The 21,438-nt window shown below is 41.3% G+C and overlaps 1 protein-coding gene across 5 annotated transcripts in view; it reads right to left on the reverse strand.

Annotated features, from left to right (window-relative positions):
* LOC122548881 (receptor-type tyrosine-protein phosphatase mu-like) overlaps positions 1-21,438 on the reverse strand; it is a 701,186-nt gene that overhangs the window by 297,474 nt on the left and 382,274 nt on the right. For all 5 annotated transcript variants that reach the window (XM_043687785.1, XM_043687784.1, XM_043687783.1 and 2 more), the window contains exons 9-10: positions 19,099-19,300; positions 13,324-13,426 (exon numbers count right to left, since the gene is read on the reverse strand). In XM_043687785.1, the coding sequence (XP_043543720.1) occupies positions 13,324-13,426; positions 19,099-19,300 (305 nt within the window). The remainder of the gene's footprint in view (positions 1-13,323; positions 13,427-19,098; positions 19,301-21,438) is intronic.

Genomic DNA, 21,438 nt, shown 5'->3' on the forward strand with positions numbered 1-21,438 from the left:
GTGTTGTTTTCAAATTCATTCTTGAGATGTGGCCACTGCAGCAAGGTCAGCATTTACTGTCCATTCCTACTTGCCTTTGAGAAGGTAGTGGTGATGTTGCTTTGTTACATGCTTTACCAGCCTATCTCAGAAGGCAATTGACAATCAACTGTGCTGCTGTAGGTTTGAAAACAAATACTGAATAAGGATCACAGATCTCGTCCCTGAGGAAGATGAGTGACAATCAAATATTTTCATGTTCAGTGTAAATGAGACTAGCATGTTATTCAGAACTGATTAAATAACTGATTTTAAATTCCACCTCTCCCCACCTCCAGCTGTCGTGGTGAGAATTGAACTTACAGGTGGAAAGTTATGCTCTTAGAGGTGGCAGGCAATTAATCAGGAGGGATGGTGGATTACGTGAACCTCAACACCTTTCCATCCCACCAAATTAAATCCTGGGCGGAAAGGTCAATGGTCAATCGTTCAAACCCAGTGCCAATTAAGGCCTTCACATGGGCAAATTCTGACCACCCGAGGCCTTAGCCCAGAACTGCGCAGGTAAACCTGACTGGAGCTGAGCTTTGCAAAATTTCATCTCAGTAGCAGAGAGCCTCACCACCACGACAAATATTTGCCACATGTCTCAGGTCATCAGGCCAGAATTACCAGTTCAGTAACAATGCAATTCTACCGAGGAGGAGGTTATTAATAGAGGAGCTCGTGGATTTTTTTGGGGCATATTACACTTTCCAGAAGTAAAAACCAATAACATTTGCTCAACTAATTCAGAGAGTCAGCACAGAAACAGGCCCTGTGGCTCACCATGTCAATGCCAACCATAATACACCAGGCCACACCAATCCCATTTCCCTGCATTTGGTCCATAGCCTACTATGACCTGACATTTTATATGTTCATCCTGATTCTTCTTAAATGCTGCATGAGTACTTGCCTCCACCCACCTTCTCAGGCAGTGCATTCCATATTTCTACCACCTCTGGATGAGAACATTTTTCCTCAGATCTCCTCAAAACCACTTACTCCTGACTTTAAACTTATGCTCTCTATGCTTAGACATATCTGCCATTGGGGGGGGGTTGGGGGGGTCGGAGAAATCACCATTTACACTAGCTATGCCTCTCATAATTGAGTATCCCTCAATCAGATCCCATCCCTCAGCCTATGCTGCTCCAAGGAAAACAAATCCAGCCCATCCAATCTCTCCTCATAACTGAGACTGCACATCGCAGGCAGCATTCCTGACAAGTCGCTATCGTGCCCCCTCTCCAGCGCCAACCTGTCCTTCATATAGTGTGGGGACCAGAACTGCACAGAGTATTCTGTGGTCTAACAAATGCTTTATAAAGTTGTAACAAGACTTCTTCGCTCCTATATTCTGGACCCAGCTAATGAAGGCAAGTATCCCATCAGCCTTCTTCACGACTCTGTCTCCGTGTTAACACCTCCAGGGATCTCTGGACTTCTACACCAAGGTCATTTTGTTCCTCAGCACTCCTTAGGGACGTACCATTCATTGTGTACATTCTTCCCTTATCAGAGCTTCCAAAATGTATCACCATGCACTTACCAAGAAATTCCATCTGCCATTGCTCTGCCTAATTTGCCAGCTTATCAATAACAGGCTGTAGCATGAGACCATCGTCCTCACTATTAACAACACCACCAACTTTCATGTCAGCTTCAAGCTTACTAATTATAACTTGTACATTCATATCCAAGTCATTAATGTACAGCACAAACAGCAAGAGGACAAGTACTGATCCCTCCAATACACCACTGATCACAGACTTCTAATCACAAAATCAGCCCTCCATCATTACCCTTCTCCTATTTGTAAGCCAATTTTGGATCCAGTTTGCCAACTTGCCTTGGATCCCATGGGATCCAATTTGGACTAGACTTCCATATGGGACCTTGTCAAAGGTCCTATTGAAGTCCATGTGAACCACATCAACAGTACACCCTCAAGATATTCAGTTACCTTTTCAAAAACCTCAGTTGAATTGATCAGACAGGATCTCCCTCTAACAAATCCATGTTGACTATCCCTGATCAATCCCTGCCTTTCCAAGTGTTGATTAATCCTGTCCTTCAGACATTTTCCCAGTAATATGCTGACCACTGATATCAGACTGCAACTATTCATGCTACATATTGACAATCTTGATGAAGGAACTGAAAGCATTGTTGCTAAGTTTGCAGATAACACAAAGATAAGTGGAGGGATGTGTATGTGTTAGGGAAATGAGGAGGCTGTAGAAGGACGAGGACAGGTTAAGAGAGTGGGCAAAGAAGTGGCAGATGGAATACAATGGAGTGAGGTTATGCAGTTTAGTAGGAAGAAAAAAGGCACAGACTATTTTCTAAATGGGGAAAGAAATCTGAACCACAAAGAGACTTAGGAGCCCTTGTTCAGGATTCCCTCAAGGTTAATATACAGGTTCAGCTGGTGATTAGGATGGTAAATGCGATGATGCTATTCAGTTTAGCAGGGCTGGTATACAAAAACGGAGATGTACAGTTGAGGCTGTATAAGGCTCTGGTCAGACTGCATTTGGAATATTGTGAGCAGTTTTGAGACCCATATCTAAGGACGAATGTGCTGGTTTTGGAGGGGGTCCAGATGAGATTCAGAAGAATGATCCCATGGACGAAGGACTAGTCATATGAAGAGTGGTTGAGGACTCTGGGTTTGCACTCGATGGAATTTAGAAATATGAGGGGGGACCTGAGTGAAACTTACAGAATACTGAAAAGCCTGGATAGAGTGGACATGGAGAAGATGTTTGCAGTACTGGGAGGCTAGTACCTGTGGACACAGCTTCAGTGAGGGACAACCCTTTTGGACTGATATGAGGAGGAACTTTTTCAGTCAGAGGGTGGTTAATCTTTGGGACTCATTGCTGCAGAGGGTTGTAGAGATGAACATATTGAGTGTATTCCAGGCAGAGATAGGTAGGCTCTTGATTGGTCAGGGGATCAAAGGTTACAAGGAGAATGGGATTGAGATACATATCAGCCATGATCAATTATAAACACTGTGGCTTCAAGGGCAGGGCAGAGGCTAGGAATTGTGCAGTGAGTAACTCACCTTCTGACTCCCCTATCCACTATCCACCAACTATGAGTCACAAATCAGGAGTGTGATGGAATACTCCCCACTTGCCTGCAATACTATAGTCTATCAACACTTAAGAAGCCCAGCATCATCCAACACAAAGTAGTCCACTTGACTGGCACCCATCCACCACCTTTAACATTTATTCCCTGCACCACTGATGCTCAGTGATAGCAGTGTGTACAATCGATAAGATGCCCTGCAGTAATTCGTAAAGATTCCTTCAACTGTACATTTCAAATCTATGACCTGTACTATAAGAAGAAAGAGAGCAACAGATGCATGGTAACAGCACTACCTGCAAGTTCCCCACTAAAACACACAACATTCTCCCTTGGAACTGTCATTGGATCAAAATCCTAGTACTTCCTTTCATGAGAGCACCGTGCGTATATGTACACCTCATAGACTGCAACATTTCAAGATGGCAGCTCACCGCTACTTCCTCATGCGTGATTGGTGATGCGTAATAAATCTTGTCGTTGATGCTCATACCCAGGAATGCATTAAACAAAAGCCTGGAGCCTAATCAAAGGGTTCAGAAAAAATTTACAAGGATGGTGCCAGGGTTGGAGGGTTTGAGCAAGAGGGAGAGGTTGAAGCTGAGGACTGACCTTATAGAGGTTTATAAAATCATGAGGGGCACAGATAGAGTGAATAGTCAAGATCTTTTCTCCAGGGTAGGGGAGTCCAAAACCAGAGGGCATGGCTTAAGATGAGAGAGGAAAGATTTAAAAGGGATCTAAGGGGCAACCTTTTCAGCAGATGATGGTGCATATTGAAATGAGCTGGCAGAAGAAGTGGTGGAAGCTGGTACAATCACAACATTTAAAAGGCATCTGAATAGGTACATGAATAGAAAGTGTTTAGAGGGATATTTAAAGTACTTTTGTACTTTAAAACTGTAGCTAGAAAGCCAAACATCTTCTTAACTCAACTTGCCACACACAAAAATACATGTATCTATATCCCCAGAATCTGCTGTTCTTGAAATGACTTTAACAAATTATATTTAGTTTCTATTATCTCTCCTAGTTTTTCCTAACACATAACATCCCATGTTTCTGCATTAAATTTCATAGATCATACATCTCCCCATTTTATGAATCTGTCTTTGTCTTCCTTAAGTTCCCTCATAATTGTCCAAATCTTTTGCCATTTTGCTATGTCATCTGCAACCTGTGAAATTATGTTCTTGGGTGGCTAAAAGATTGGAGAATATTAAAATGGCAGGGTGGAATTTGAACACAAGTGATAAAGATTGATTATGATAGCGGATCCATGATTATGAGTATTGCTCAATTTATAGACATAAGGCTTATCCTAACATCTGAATGAAGAAGTGAGTGATCAGACCATGAAATAATCATAATTTGCAAGGTAACACACCAGATTTAAAAAGCATACTTTCATAAAATGTCACATCCTGAAGTATATCGTAAGGAGTGAAATAACTCATGCATATACCTCTTAACAAATGTATTTCCTAAGCAGATTACTACCAAATACAGCACTAAATCCATAAATCAATGTCAAATTCAGTTCAGTTCAGTGTTAATGATAACCTAATGTTTGCTTTCCACAGGGTAAATGAATCAATTGAATTCTGCCTTGTGGCTGCCAATTGCTATTTTAGATAATGTTTTCTACTTGTCTAATTATCTAATGCACATCGAATTGGAAAGCACGTTTCCCACAACATAGCCACCTCCACATAACCATAAAAAATAATTTTTGTCAACGGTGCCAATACTAAGCTTTCAGGGATGTGTCCAAATATGTAGATGAGATAGCATAGTTGTTATCATCTACATGGACATCTGAAATACTTTGACAAGATCTCGCATGACTGGCTAAGACAGTAAGAGCCCATGGGATCCAGGGCAATTTGGCAATTTGGATCCAAAATTGGCTTGGGTGCAGAAAGCAGCATGTGGTAGACAAAACTTGCTTTGGTGACTGGATGCATATTACCCAGGGGCACACTGTCGGGCTTAATGATCCAGAGATGAATGCAGGAAGTTTGATCAGTATGCTCGCAGATAGCATGAAAATTGGTGGTATTGTAAATAGCAACAAAAAGAGCCTTAGACTACAGGATAATATAGACAGGCTAGTCAGGTGGACTGAACAGTGGCAAATGGAATTTAATCTTGAAAACTGGGAGGTAAAATACTTTGGGAGAACTGACAAGGCAAAGGAGCACATAGAGTTATAGAGATATACAGCGCAGAAACAGACCCTTCAATCCAACTCGTCCATGCAGACCAGATATCCTAACCTAATCTAGTTGCATTTGCCAGCAGTCAGCCCATATCCCTCTAAACCTTCCCTATTCGCATACCCATCCAGATGCCTTTTAAATGCTGTAATTGTCCCAGCCTCCACCACATCCTCTGTCAGCTCATTCCATACATGCACAACAATCTGCATGAAAAAGTTTCCCCTTAGGTCCCTTTCATATCTTTCCCCTCTCACCCTAAACCTAAGCCCTCTAGTTCTGGACTCTGCCACCCCAGATAAAAGGCTTTCTCTATTTACCCTATCCATTCCCCTCATGATTTTATAAACCTGTACAAGGTGACCCCCTCAGCCTCTGGCGCTCCAGTGAAAACAGCCCCAGACTATTCAGCCTTTCCCCATAGCTCAAATCCTCCAACCCTGGCAATATCCTTGTAAATCTTTTCTGAACTTTTTCAAGTTTCACAACATCCTCCCAATAGGAAAGAGACCAGAATTGCATGCAATATTCCAAAAGTGGCCTAACCAAAGTCCTGTACAATCACAACATGACCTCCCAACTCCAAACCATCCACTGACCAGTAAAGGAAAGCATAGCAAATGCCTTCTTCACTATCCTATCTACCTGCGACTCCACTTTCAAGGAACTATGAACCTGCACTCCAAGGTCTCTTTGTTCAGCAACACTCCCTCGGACCTTACCATTAAGTGTATAAGTCCTGCTAAGATTTGCTTTCCCAAAATGCAGCACCTCACATTTATCTAAATTAAACTCCATCTGCCACTTCTCAGCCCATTAGCCCATCTGATCAAGATCCTTTTGTAATCTGAGGTAACCTTCTTCACTGTCCATGACACTTCCAATTTTGGTGTCTCTTCAAACTTAACTAACTATACCTCTTATGTTCACATCCAAATCATTTACATAAACAGTGAAAAGCAGTGGACCCAGCACCGATCCTTGTGGCCTCCATTCTGAAAAATAACTCTCCACCACCACCACCACCCTCTGTCTTCTATCTTCGAATCAGTTCTGTATCCAAATAGCTAGTTCTCCCTGTATTCCATGAGATCTAACCTTGCTAACCAGTCTTCCATGGGGAACCTTGTCGAACGCCTTACTAAAGTCCATATAGATCACATCTACCACTCTGCCCTCATCAATCCTCTTTGTTACTTCCTCAAAAACTCAATCAAGTTTGTGAGACATGATTTCCCACGCACGAAACCATGTTGACAATCCCTAATCAGTCCTTCCCTTTCCAAATACATGTACATCCTGTCCCTCAGGATTCCCTCCAACAACTTACCCAACACTGCTGTTAGGCTCACTGGTCTATAGTTCCCTGGCTTGTCCTTACCACCTTTCTTAAACAGTGGCACCACGTTAGCCAACCTCCAGTCTTCCAGCACCTCACCTGTGACTATCGATGATACAAATATCTCAGCAAGGGGCCCAGCAATCACTTCCTTAGCTTCCCACAGAGTTCTAGGGTACGCCTGATCAGACCGTGGGGATTTATCCACTTTTATGCATTTCAAAACATCCAGCACCTCGTCCTCTGTAATATGGACATTAATCATGATATCTCCATCTATTTCTCCACATTCTATATCTTCCATGTCCTTCTCCACAGTAAACACTGATGCAAAATACTTGTTTAGTATTTCACCCATCTCCAGTGGCCCCACACATAGGCTGGCTTGCTGATCTTTGAGGGGCCCAATTCTCTCCCTAATTACCCTTTTGTCCTTAATGTATTTGTAAAAACGCTTTGGATTATCCTTAACTCTATTTGCCAAAGCTATCTTTGGAAGATGGCTGTTGCAACCCCCTTGTTCAAGAAAGGATCAAGGCAACCATGATTGAATGGCGGAGTGGACTTGATGGGCCGAATGGCCTTACTTCCACTCCTATGTCTTATGGTCTTATGGTCTTATCTCATGTCCTCTTTTTGCCCTCCTGATTTCCCTATTAAGTATACTCCTACTGCATTAATACTCTTCTCAGGATTCAATCGATGCGTCCTGTCTGTACCTGACATATGCTTCCTTCTTTTTCTTAACCAAAACCTCAACGTGTTAAATAATAGGACCTTAGGAAGTACGGAATCCTAAGAGAATCACAGGGACCTTGCTGTGTCCATTCATAGATCCATAGTGAAGGCCACAGGACATGTACATTAGGTAGTTAGGAAGGAATATGGAATACTTACCTTCATTAGTCAATGCATTGAACACAAGAGTAGGTTAAGATGGAGCTGTAAAAGATGTGTATTCAGCCACAGTACAATCACCACATTATTAGAAGGATGTGATTGCACGAGAGAGGATGTGGAGGAGATCCACCATATTGCCTACATTGAAGTGTTTCAGCTATGAAGAGGGATTATTTTCCTAAAAACAGAGAAGGCCAAGTGGGAATCTGATTGAGGCGTACAAAATTACAAGTGACACAGGCAGGGTAGGTAGGAATAAACATTTCCCTTTTGTAGAGGGATCAATCAGCAGAGAGCATGGATTTAAGGTGAGGGACAGGAGGCTTATAGGAGATTTAAGGAAGAATGTTTTCACCCAGAGATTGTGGGTGGTAGAGATGAGAACTATCTCATGAGTTATGAAATATTTAGAGGAACACTTGAAATGCCACAGCATACAGAGCTATGGACCAAGTGTTAGAAAATGAGACTGGACTAGATAGACGCTTAATGAACAGAGTGAGATGATGGACCGAATGACGTCTTTCCGTGTTGCAAAACTCTGTGACTACCTTTGACAGAACCAAATGAAGAAGCTTTTCATTCAAGCAATGTTAACATTTGAGCAAAACAGAGGCACATTGCTGCAGGACGAATGAGGGTTTTGCAAAACCAATGGCTCCAACACCCCAAGTTCGTATGCAGAACCTGCAATCTCTTATGCAAATTGAGACTTGGTCGAAGATCACATGTGAGACGACATCAATCTGGGTTGCAAACTTGTCTTTGTTTCTTTGTTGAAATGACAGGGGAATCCATTATATGCTGCAATGCATTAAACATCAGCATCATTATAATGTGGTCCTTAATTGAGAGGCTCAGACACAAAAAGAAATGTTAAATCTAAAATTCATTCAGTGTTGAAGTTTCCACAACCCTGGAGAGTAGAGGATTCCAAAGATTCAGAATCCTTTGAGTGAAGAAATTTCTCACCTCAGTCCTGAATCCCCCAGATCCCCTAATCCTGCAACTGTACCCCATTGCTTTAGATTCTCCAGCCCAGGGAGCAATCTTTTAGTATCTACCTTGTCTAGATCCTTAAGAACCTTGTGTGTTTCAATGTAATTCCTCTAAGTTCAAAGGAGTATAAATTCAGTTTACTTAGTCTCTCATCACTGAATAATTCTTTCATTCCCAGGACTGATTTAGTGAACACTCGTTGTACTGTTGCCAAAGCAAGTATATCCATCAAAAAACATCCAGACAAAAATTACATACAGGTGTTTTCTTACCAAAGCCCTGTATGCTTGTGAAAATACTTATTTATTCTTGCACTGCAAGCACCTTGCAATGAACGGCAATAAACTTGCTACTTGCCTTCCAAATTGTTTGTTGTAACTAACTCCATGTTCCCTGTGCAAATAGTTGCAAATCTGTTGAAGGTTAATATTTACATTTCACGCCTTTGAAAAAAAAGTTCTGTTTTCCTATTCTTACGAGCAAAATGAATCAGCTCATATTTCCCCATATTTCACTTCATTGACTAACTTGCTGCCCACTCATTTAACAGAACTGTATTTCTTGCAATCTCCTTACATTCCTCTTGTGGTGCACCTTCAACCTAGCCTTGAATCGTCAATAAATTTAGATACATTGCTCTTTTTATGTAAGTCAACAATATGGATTATAAATACCTGAGGTCCCAGCACTGATCCTTCCAGCGCTTCTCAAGTCATATCCTGCCAACGTTAATGTGGAAAAAGTGAGGACTGCCAATGCTGGAGATCAGAGTTGAGAGTGTGGCGCTGGAAAAGCACAGTGGGTCAATCAGTATCCGAGGATCAGGAGAATCGACGATTCAGGCATAAGCCCTGCATCACGAACAAGCCTCATGAACGGGTTATGCCTGAAACATTGATTCTCCTTGGATGCTGCCTGACCAGCTGTGCTTTTCCACAGCACCATACACTCAACTTTAATGTGGCCCATTTGTCCCTATTCTCTGCTTTTGTACATCAAGCAATCCTCCATCCATGCTCACGTGTCACTTGCAACTCTATAAACTCTTAAGCTTGTGTGGCTTGTTATCAAATGCCTTTTGATGTCACAAAATCCAATGGCATGGATAATAGTATATCTACCTAACATGGATCATATAGTTTTGTTTAAATTGGAGTCTGAATGGGGGAATGTCTCAGTGACACTTAGCCTTTCAGGCCAGACCTACTATGACTTGAATATGGGTCACAAGATGCCAAGGTGTGTATGTTTTAAAATTTTATTTCAGGCATCCTTAACGTCCAAAAGAAGGTGTGCTATTCTGGGCCACACAACAATGCTTTGGACCTCCCTTTTCTCGGATGTTTTTATGGCAAAGATAGATTTTTGAACAATAAGGGAATTTGGGGTGATGGTGACTGGGAATATAAGTCGACGAGAAAGATCAGCCATGATCTTATTGAATGGCAGAGCAAGCTCAAAGGGCCAGATGGCCTACTCCTGCTCCTAGTTCTTATGTTCCTCACCTGTCCCACTTGACGCAGCCTAGAGTTCCCACTGACTTGGCTGCTTTGGATGCCATGCTTCCTGACATCCAAATTGCAGCTCCAGGCCCAACCCAGGGATCTGGCCAACTTGATTCAGGCTGGGTTCAGAAAAACGAGATCTGGCACCGAGTGGACTTCTAAAACAAAAACCAAACAGTGCGAATGCTGGAAATCTGAAAGAATTACAAAGAATTCTGGAGGAACTCAATGGGTAATCCTGGGATATAAAGAACACAATCACCTTTGGGACTCATGTGCATCGTATTCAGTCCCTATCCAATACTACCCATCCTTTTTCTTTTAAAAACATGTCCATGATGTCATAGTGTATGCCCACAGTCCAAACATTCATGGCACCATCACCAAAAATATATTAAGATCAAGCAAAAGTCTTCTTTTGTGAATAAAGGTACAACTATATTTATATAAATATATACATTTATATAGTTGACTTCCTGCAAGAGAGATTGTTTTCTTGAAAGTTTTGTATGGCCTGGTCAGTTCATTTCATACCTTCAGAGACTGGGGAAATTGAGGTTACCCTGGGACTGACTAATTGTTCATGATGGTTAATCGGTGCACAACACTGGGTATCCAGTAACATAACAACTGATGCCTGTGCAATCTGGGGGCAGAATGCATTAAGGAAAAGATCCCCTGGATTAAGTCTACGTGTAACGTCAATTCTTTCCTGGTCAACATTTAGCAAGTTCCTGAGACATCATCAAAGTAATGACTGAAGTTTCAAGGAGATAGCCAGTGCCAATAATAGTTATGAGCAGGTTGCTAGGAGATGAGTGAGAGGAGTACATATTGATTTACAGACTAATTTACCTCCTTTCTGAGATGTGTGCATCTAACCCCTCACATGATACTTTCTGAAATAATTACAGCAATTTAAAAAAATGGCCTTAAGAGATAGTTAGAAAGCTGTGTGTGCCTGCATATTACTGGGAAGCTCAGGAAGCAAGCCGAGAAGGAATTTACAGAACTGGAGGAATTAATCATCGCCTATTCTCTACAGAATTTCAATGCCATTTGCTATTCAAATATCGACACAAGGAAAATCTTTGACAAGGTATAGACTTTAAAATGGACACACATTTCATTATTTAAATAGTAGCTGTCATCAACTAATGGTTGTGAGCAGAACAATAACATTAAGCAATATCTGTATCACTTGTTTTAGTCAGCACTAAATTATAACGTCTGAGAATTTCCAAATTTGCACATTTTATTGGTGAGCTCATATTTTACTCAACTAAGATCAGCAAATTCAAGAACTTTCTCAAAGCCTTGGGGGGGGGGGGGGGGGGGGGTGCCAAAAATATGCAGTGTGGCAGCTACCAATTAGGTAATAGCATGGTGGCACGGTGGTTAGCACTGCTGCCTCACAATGCCATGAACCAAGGTTCAATTCTAATCTCAGGCGACTATACGTGTGGAGTTTGCACATTCTCCTCGTGTCTGCGTGGGTTTTCTCCGGGTGCTCTGGTTTCCTCCCACAGTCCGAAGATGTGCAAGTTAGGCAGATTCACCATGCTGAATTGCGGATACTGTCCGGGGGGAGGCTAGAGGGGTGAGCGATGGGAAGTGCAGGTTTACAGGGATGGGAGGGTAGTCTGGGTGGGAAGTTATTCAGAGGGTCGGTGTGAACCCGATGGGCCGAGTGGCCTCCTTCCACACTGTAGGCATTCTATAATAATAGTCGAGAGTGTGGTGCTGGGAAAGAACAGCAGGTCAGGCAGCATCCAAGGAACAGGAGAATCGACTTTGTGCAAAAGTCCTTCATCAAGAATGATAATAGTGCAATTTCAATCACAAGGGATTTTAAGCTGCAGATGTTTATTCCACAGCACTCAACCCAAAGAGACCAGCCGTCAGCTGATTGTCAGGCTGCTGATAAATGTCAGCTCTCCTAAATGGGTTACAAATGCCTGCAGCAAGTGGGCATTGTCAGCAAGGTCAGTATTTACTGTCAGCCCTTAACTTCCCCTTGAGAAGGGATTGCTGTGCCTCTTTCCAAACAAGTGAATGACTTGCTTGGCCATTTCAGAGAGAGGTTGAGTCAACTACATAGCTGTGAGCCTTGAGGCACCCATAGGCCAAGTAATTTTGGCAAATTTCCCACCTTGAAGGGCATCGGTGATCCGAATAGACTTTCAGGGGAATCTGATTATGATTCCAATTTCCCAAGGAGTCAAGGTCAGATTTGAACTAACTGTCCACAAAGTTGGCAGAGACCTCGTATCTGTCAATTATGCCTGCCCTGACTGAAGTTCCCATATCTCTCAACTGAATACAAAAAGAATTGACACTCCGAGGGGCATTAACTAACTGGAGGCAATACTTGAACTCAGAGAGTTTTCTGAGTGGGTGGCAGCTCTGCTGGGAATGGTGGCTACTACTGGGACTTTAAAAAAATTCCTTGTAATTCATTCACCGGGATAAGAGCATCACTGGCAGCATTTATTGCCTGTCCCTGATTGCTGAGAGGGCAATTGTGAGTCAACCACATTGCCATAGGTCTGGAGTCCCCTGTTGGTCAGAGAGGGTAAGGACAGCAGTTTCTTTCCCTAACGGACATTAGTGAACCTGATGTGAGGAGGTGCCTCCCCACCTTCCCACCCAAGAACAGCCTGGCTGGGCTTCCTGTAGTCCTTCAACTGCTCAAAGTTGAAGCTGGGGCATGGAAGGCAGCCTTTAAGTTGGTCATTAGGTGGAGAGTTTTTGAACTTTGAGAAAGCGCAGAGAATTTAACAGGCTGTCCATCAAGACCGACAGCATTCCCTCTCTGATGCACACCTCCCTTTCCCCAGACATGAATACCCACTGGACGGTGCCCATCAAATACATTACCTTAGCTCTGGAGATAGGGACACGTCCCTGGATTACTATTGTTACGTTTCTGTGGCCCATATTACAGACATCAAGCTTCAACATAAGACCTTTACCTTTGCAGGAATCCTTTGAGGCTGATTCAAAGCTTTGTCAAACTCCAGGACAAGTTACCCGACATGAACATGAAGCAGTTGATTCATGTCAAAAACACACACCGCAAGCATTCTGAGGCACTGCATTAATCAGATTAGCACGCTTGACAACATGTTATGAAATCTCTCGCCGCCCCCATCCCCGCCCAGTCCCCTTGTCCATATTGAAGATAAGAAACAAAGACAATTCCCAGTGAAAGATATCATCTCAATTAATCTACCTGACTGGGGCTCCTCTGCTCTGAGCAGGCTTCAGCAGAACAGTCACTGTGCTGTCAGTCTGGTTCAGTGGTGCGTCATAATCATATGCTGGCATGGATGGTGCTACAAAAGGTGACAACAAGAGCAATATATTGTTAGGTCTTTTTGCCATGCAATTTTCTCAAATACATAAATTAAAAGTACGTCATCTATATTTTAATTGTCTTCAACTTTACACAACACATTTACTATTAAATCTGAGGTAAAGCTGCACACAGTAACTCTGGAATCATTGTGCCATACCAATGATGGTAACTAGCTCTACCCGTGCAAATGTTAACATTTGTCTGTGCTGCCAGAATATCTGAGGCAGAAACAGATGGTAGATACATGCTCATTCACACCAAAGAAGCAGGGAAGCAGAAAACAACTGGAAACAATAAATTAAAACCTAATAGACAGAATGCCATGAATTGAAGATGGCTCCGTGGGGCTGGGCTTTGAAATATTCTAAAAGCTGTTAAAGTTCACAATTTTATCTGAATCTTCTGAGAATGCAGCAAATACTGAATGCTGGAGCCTTCTACTTGTTAGAATTCACGTTTGGGTAGATGACACATTAAACTTTAAGTGGAAGGGACTCCAATGGTCTGAAATTTGGTTGTAGTAATTTGTCACAACAGCAGCAAAAGGCATTCCATGCTAAATATTCACACTGTCAGGGAGCCCAAGCAACTGTTATTCTCGGTAACACACATCAGGCTAACTGTTATTATCTGTGACATATTTCAAGCTAATGGATATTCCCTGTCACGTGTTCCAGTTCAATGGTTATTCTTTGTAACACTCTGCAAAGCAGCTGTTATTCTGTGTAACATTCTGACAGTCCTCTGCTTTCCTGTATGAGATCTATGGTCTCTATTAATGTCCTAACAGAAGATTATCTGTGTTCAGCTACTAAAACAAAATAATGCAGTTGCTGGAAATCTAAAATAAAAACAAAAAGTGCCGGAGAAACTCAGCAGGTCTGGTTGCATCGACAGAGAGAGAAAGTAAGTTAATGTTTCGTCCAATATGACTCTTTCACAACATTTTTCTGTGTTCTTGCTTCTTTTCTATGAAAATGATGCTAGAGGGTTAGGAAGCATTACTGTAATATTCAGATTGCTTTTTTTAAATTAATTAAAACCAAAAGAACTGCGAATGCTGTAAATCTGAAACAAAACAGAAACTGCTGGAAAAGCTCAGAGTGAATGGGGCTCTGAGAAAGGCTTATGAGACTCGAAATGTTCACTTTGATTTCTCTCCACAGATGCTGCCAGACCTGCTGAGCTTTTCCAGCAATTTCTGTTTTAGTTGCTTTTTTTCTTAGTTTTGGCAAGTTAAGAAAAGCCATTTGACTAAATAAAAAATGTTAGATTGCAACAAATTCCTCACATAGAAGTATAAACTAGAGCAGGAGTAGGCCATTCAGCCCTTTGAGCCTGTTCCGCCATTTAATATGATCAAGCCTGATCTGCATCTCAATGCTTTATTTAAGGCAAAGTTGTATAATTAATCACTTATATAAAGTGATTTATGCTGTAAATAATGCAAAACAGTGATGTGTACACCCCCTGCATTATGTTTCTATTACTTAGTGTGTTTTTATATTGATTATGTGGACCTCTTGATTATCCAGAATATTTGATCAACCAGCACACTCCTGGTCCCATAGGTGTCAGTAAATAAAACAGTGGGTTGCGCTTCGGTGGGTCGGTGTGGACTTGTTGGGCCGAAGGGCCTATTTCCACACTGTAAGTAATCTAATTTGATGTATTATAATAAAGTAACTGTACAATTCTTCATAAAAGGAACACATTATTACATCTCTGCACTTTAACACCTTCATCTTGTACAATTTCACCTGAAATCTTTCACCGGAGGATAGCTATCATTACAGCTTCCAGATTCTAAAACTTAATATGGATTCAAATTGCTTTACTGCAAGTGTCCAATAAAATCAGTGCAGCTATGTAAATGATTGGTTTATGCTATTATTTAAGAAACTTTCTAACTTGTATCATTTGTTTCACAAAAATATTTGCTGGAAAGAAGTTCAAGTAAAAATCAGATGTATTTTGTCAATTTGTTTTCTTTATACTGTACAGACCATTGAATGTTCTCACACCTCTCTTGATATACTGGGTAAGAGTCCATTGGGTTCAGGAGTCTGTGATTGAGACTTCCTTACTGTCTCCCTGTCAGTAATCTGTAGTAGCTTGCCCCATCAGTAAAGATGGTGTTGTAGTGCTAATATCACAGGCTTGTAAATTAAAGACCCACACTAATGTTCTGGCAATGCACATTCAAATCCCACTGCAGCAGCTAGTGGAATTTAAATATAATTAACAGAAGGAAATTGGAACTGAAAGCTTGTGTCTATAGCAGTCACCCTGAAATTAGCATTGATGGTCATTAAAAATCCTAACAGGTTCACCGATGTTGGTGAGGAAAGGAAATCTGCCATTCTTGCATGGTGCAGTGACTCCAGACAATCTAGCTGATTCTTAATCAAGCCTGAAACAGTCCAGCATTCCACTTTTCAAAACATTCATTCACAGGATGAGGATGTCACTGGCTGGACCAGCATTCATTACCTATCCCAAAGGCCAGTTAAGAGTCAACACATTGCTGTGTGTCTGGATTCACGTCAGCCAGACCAGGTCAGGATGCCAGGTAAAGGAGGAGAAAGTGAGGTCTGCAGACGCTGGATGCCAGGTAAAGGGCCTTAGTGAACTGGGTGGCTTTTCCTGATAATTCCATGGTCATCATTAGACTCTTAGTTCCAGTTTTCATTTAGACAAATTCAAATTCCACCATCAAGAACCCAAGTCTCTGAAACATCCCTGGGTCTCTGGACTAACAGGTCCAGTGATAATGCTACAAAGACATCACCTCCCCTAATTCAAGATTGGTTCAAGAAATAAATGCCATTCACAACCCATCAAAGAATATACAGGGCTTTGATTGGAAACATCTGTGCCATCATTAAATCTACTCTCCACTCACACACTCTTTCACAGTAGAAGTCACAGAGTAGAGATTTCAAGAGCAAACACTGATTTTTATTTCCCTCTCTCTGGAGTCTAATATTTCGACATAATCTATTTGGATGACCTGTGTGTTGAAGCCAATTTCAAGCCTGTCAAATTTGTTGGTAATGAAGAAATAGATTAAATCAGAGCTGAGGCAAAGGATTCACAACACAGTTTTGATTGGCTATGTAATTGCTCGGACATGTAGTAAATCAACTGTTTCACAGATAAAATGTAAAGACATTGCACAAAGATTGAAAAGAATTGCCGTGCATAAATCAGGATCAAGTATAGTAGTAGTTATGCTGCAGAATTAGTGTTCTTGATCTGGATTAATACCCTGATAAAATGAGTTTAAATAAACAGCATCGTTGGAGGCCATTCAGCCCATGTCTTGCCTGTGCTGGCTTTTTGAAAGAGTGGACTGCCGTCCACAGCAGTTTTGAGAAACTGAATTCAGTTTGATTCACAAATTGAAATTTCTCACACATTTGAGAGTCCATGATCAACACTTAAGCAGGAAGAATAGGAATTTCTATACAATGAAGTCACATCTTGCATTCTCTTCCTGAAAGCAGGTCTTGAGCTCAATGCCTACCGATGTTTCATCTTGAGCTGAAACAAAAACAGAAATTGCTGGAGAAACTCAGCAGGTCTAGCAGCATCTGTGGAGAGAAAACAGAGTCAATGTTTCAAATGCAGTTTTCTGAGAAGGGGTTACTGAACCCAAACTATTGACACTGATTTCTCCTGGAGATGCTGTCAGACTTGCTGAATTCCTCCAGCAATTTGTTTTTGTTTTAGATTTTTCCGCATCCACAATTCTTTGTTTTATTTCACCCTGAACTGTTTTCTTGGTAAATAGATGGAAGTGGTTTGAGAAGACAACTTCCCACCCCTTTCTCAATGGCACATAGGGATAGGCAGTAAATGCTTCATCAGCAATACCCACATCCCATGGATGACTGAAAGAGAAGCTTTTTCCAGCCATAGTTTGCCATTGCATTTCACACTTAGGTGCAGGGTGAGGAGGCCAATCCCAAGTCTACATGAACTGGAATGGCAACCTATCCACACTGTTGGTGTTATTCTGAACTACATGGCAGTCATGTAACCAACTGAACTAATGGACTCCAAATCCTATACAGTTAAATTCCTGAAAAAAATCCTTCACTCAGAAAATGCCCTCTCTTCTTACAGTGCCATTTGTACATGAGGTTTTTAATTCACGATGTCCATTTCATTTCAGTTGCATTACACTGTAATCTTTTGCTATAAATTCTGTATCTTATGACCTTATACTCCACAACCATCTGATGAAGGAGTGGCGCTCCGAAAGCTAGCGCTTCCAAATAAATCTGTTGGACTATAACCTGGCGTTGTGTGATTTTTAACCTTTAAATTCAGTGGTAGGTCTAGGGTCTCTCATAAACTGGGAAATGAATTTAATCTGCACAAAACTTTAACTTGAGTTTTCACATCTAACGTCATTAGGAAATTGTCAAATTTGACATTTTCTGCAGCATGTTTTGATTTGTCCTTCATCTTATAAATAAACAAAAATCACCGTGTATTTTAATTAGTAATATAACTAGTTTCAAATGCTGGTTCTTTGAACTCTTGTTGATGTCTACTTGTTATGATGAATTTTGAAAGCTAAGAATTTGGCTGTTAATGTTACTAGTGTGGCAATCCCAGTGTTAGAAAAAATTCCAGGTCAGGAACCTGGAAGCAAAAGTGGTGCAACATCTAAGTGATCTTCCCAGACGCAGCCTATTAAGACTCTGCCTTCAGAACAGCTGACCAATGGGGGATACACTAGTGACAGCTCGCTTAGTCAGTGGTGACTTGCTGCATTGTAACAATTCTGTGACTCAGACAGACATGGATGTGGGAAGAACAACTAGCAGTCACCATCAGAATGGTGTATGTTATGCTCCAAGTGGAGGGGGTGCTAGTAGTTAGAGGCATGCTGCTTATGCTGAAACCAGTGGACAAATCCCAATACTCACAAATATCAGACATATTCATCCATGAGGAATCATTGGACTCAAAATGTTTACCCTAGTTTCTTTCTCCACAGATGCTGAGTTTCTCTAACATTTTCTGTTTTCAATTCAGGCAGAAATTTCCTGTTGACCCTCCTCGTCCAACAAGCTTTCTTTTCAATTCTCCATTGTGTTTATCTAACATTGCCCTCTGGTAATCCATGGTATTTTCTTCAGTCAATTCTTATAGCAAAATCCACATTCTAACAATTGTCTGTGTAAAGACATTTATCGTGATTTGGAAACCGGATTCAATAGTGACTATGTAATATTTATAACTCCTAGTTTTGATTCCAGATGGGTGAAAAATATCACTTCTGTATGGTTCCAATTGCAATTCACTACACGATCGCACTTTGTTTCATTCACATTAGTTGCTTTCAAACACTCTAAGTACTTTGGAAGAAATCTGATTTAAATATTCATCATCTAGCCAAACATCTGAAGGTGAAAGAGCATTTATCTCTGCATTGGACTAAATGGTGAATTTTAATAACGCAGGGCTGTGTCGGTATCAGTTTTCCAAAGTGTGATGTGGTTTGAGACAGTTGGTTCTTTCCAAAAGACAATTTTGAGAAATAATCTTGAGTGTTTTCATACCCTCCTTCCAACGAAATAAATGAGTCTGACGTAATAAATAGTAAAAGATGCCTGCATTGGAAAACAATACCTGATATCTTTGTGGTAAACTGCTTGGTGACAGGGTGTCCATAACCTTTGACAGTGCTGGCACTGATAGTGAATGAATAGGTGGTCCCTGGGTACAAACCCACAAATAGATGGTGGGTCTCATTTCCCAGCTTGAACACTCGGCCACTTTGGTTCGATAAGTCAATCTCAGGATCAAAGGAACCAATGCCATTGTAGGAAACCTGTTTGGAGAGTTGAAAGAAAAACAAAGTGAGAAAAAGGCTGTGCAGATTGAAAGAGATTGCATGATTATCCAGTAAACCCTTGTGATTTATGCACTGTCAAGTTTTCGATATTGCGTTTTTGCAAAACCTGGATTCTGATGTATAGAATGTCGGGTAAGGCAATAAGTCCCAGAGCATTATTACAAATACATATTCAGAACCTTTTTTTTTGATAGGTACGCAGTTCAACTTTTTTTTTCCTTTAATAACCTAGTGATTATTTGATGTTACAGAGTCAAATTCCTAATGTGTTTTTTATTCTTCTTCCAGACTGAGGATGTAGGTAAAATGATGACCAGCAGAGGTCATTTTATCAATCAGGGCAGTAAGTGGTTGGTTTAACAGCTATTCATGTGCAAATAATGAGCAAGTCATGTGAAACTGATCTTCTCTGAGCCGTTTGCAGTTGTGGAAGAAATCTCTATCGTCACAATAACAAAGGCATTCCGTACAGAACAGATTAGCTGCACACCTACAGAGCAGGAGAACTGAACACAGCCTTATGAAAACCAAGATTTGGAGATGCCGGTGTTGGACTGGGATGTACAAAGTTAAAAGTCATACAATACTAGGTTATAGTCCAACAGATTTAATTGGAAGTATTAGTCTTCGGAGCCCCGCTCCTTCATCAGGTGGTTGTGGAGGACACAGTCATAAGACATAGAATTTATAGAAATTTGTGAAAGAGCACTTCTCCCCCAGGTTATCACCAATCCTGAACAGGCCATGCTGATGGTAAGCTTGGTTAAAGGGGGCCATTGGAGTCTTGGCAAAATGTCTTTCATTTCATCAGGTTTATTTTCTTTTCCATGCTGAACTTGAAGATCTTCAGGGTAATTTTATCAAAGGTGGGTGGAGATGTCACACTTTCTTTGCAGCATTATCCATGGTCGACATGGCCTCTATTATTCTTTTCTTACAACCACAGAAATTTTCAGCATTGAAAGAGGCCCTTTGGCCCATTGTCCCTGTGCTTTTCATCGAACATCCATCTATTCTGATCTCATTTTCCAGCCCAAAGTTTTGTATGCTCTGGCATTTCAATACTTCTTCATAGGTCTTCCCACCTCTTCCACTCTTTTAGACAATGTGTTCCAGATATCCATAATCTTCTGATGAAACAACCTTTCCTCTGAACCTCATGACCCTTACCTTAAGTCTGTGATCCCTGGTCATTGATTCATCTACTAAGGAGAAATGTTTTTCTCTATCCACCCTATCTAACATCTTTACATCTTAGTATGCATCAATCAGATCCCCCCTCAGCCTTTTCTGTCCTTAAGGAAACAATCCCTGCCTATCAGAGGGTTAGATAGGGTGGACAGGGAGAGCCATTTTCCAAGTATGGTGACGGCGAGAATGAGGGGCATAGCTTTAAATTGAGGGGTGATAGATATAGGACAGATGTCAGAGGTAGTTTCTTTACTCAGAGAGTAGTAAGGATATGGAATGCTTTGTCTGCAACAGTAGTAGATTCACCAACTTTAAATACATTTAAGTCATCATTGGACAAGTATATGGATATACATGGAATAGTGTCGGTTAGATGGGCTTCAGATTAAATTGACAGGTCGGCGCAACATCGAGGGCCGAAGGGCCTGTACTGCGCTGTAATGTTCTATGTTCTATATCCAGTTTCTCTTTAGAGCTGATTTGCTACAACCCAGACAACATCCTGGTGAAGATTCTCTGCAACATCTGTAGTGCAATCAAATCCTTCCTATAGTGTGGTGACCAGAAGTGTACACAGTGCCTGAACAGTAGCCTATTAACTTTGAATACAGCTCCATCATATCTTTGAAAGTTGCCACCCAGGTAAATAGTGCGGTGAAGAAGGCATATGGCGTACTGGCTTTTATTGGTAGAGGAATTGAGTTCCGGAGTACTGAGGTCATGTTGCAGTTGTATAAGACTCTGGTGCGGCCGTATCTGGAGTATTGTGTGCAGTTTTGGTCGCCATACTATAGGAAGGATGTGGAGGCACTGGAACGGGTGCAAAGGAGGTTTACCAGGATGTTGCCTGGTATGGTAGAAAGATCGTATGAGGAAAGGCTGAGGCACTTGGGGTTGTTTTCATTGGAGAAAAGAAGGTTTAG

This window comes from Chiloscyllium plagiosum, chromosome 4, assembly GCF_004010195.1.
Source record: "Chiloscyllium plagiosum isolate BGI_BamShark_2017 chromosome 4, ASM401019v2, whole genome shotgun sequence".
Lineage (NCBI taxonomy): Eukaryota > Metazoa > Chordata > Chondrichthyes > Orectolobiformes > Hemiscylliidae > Chiloscyllium > Chiloscyllium plagiosum.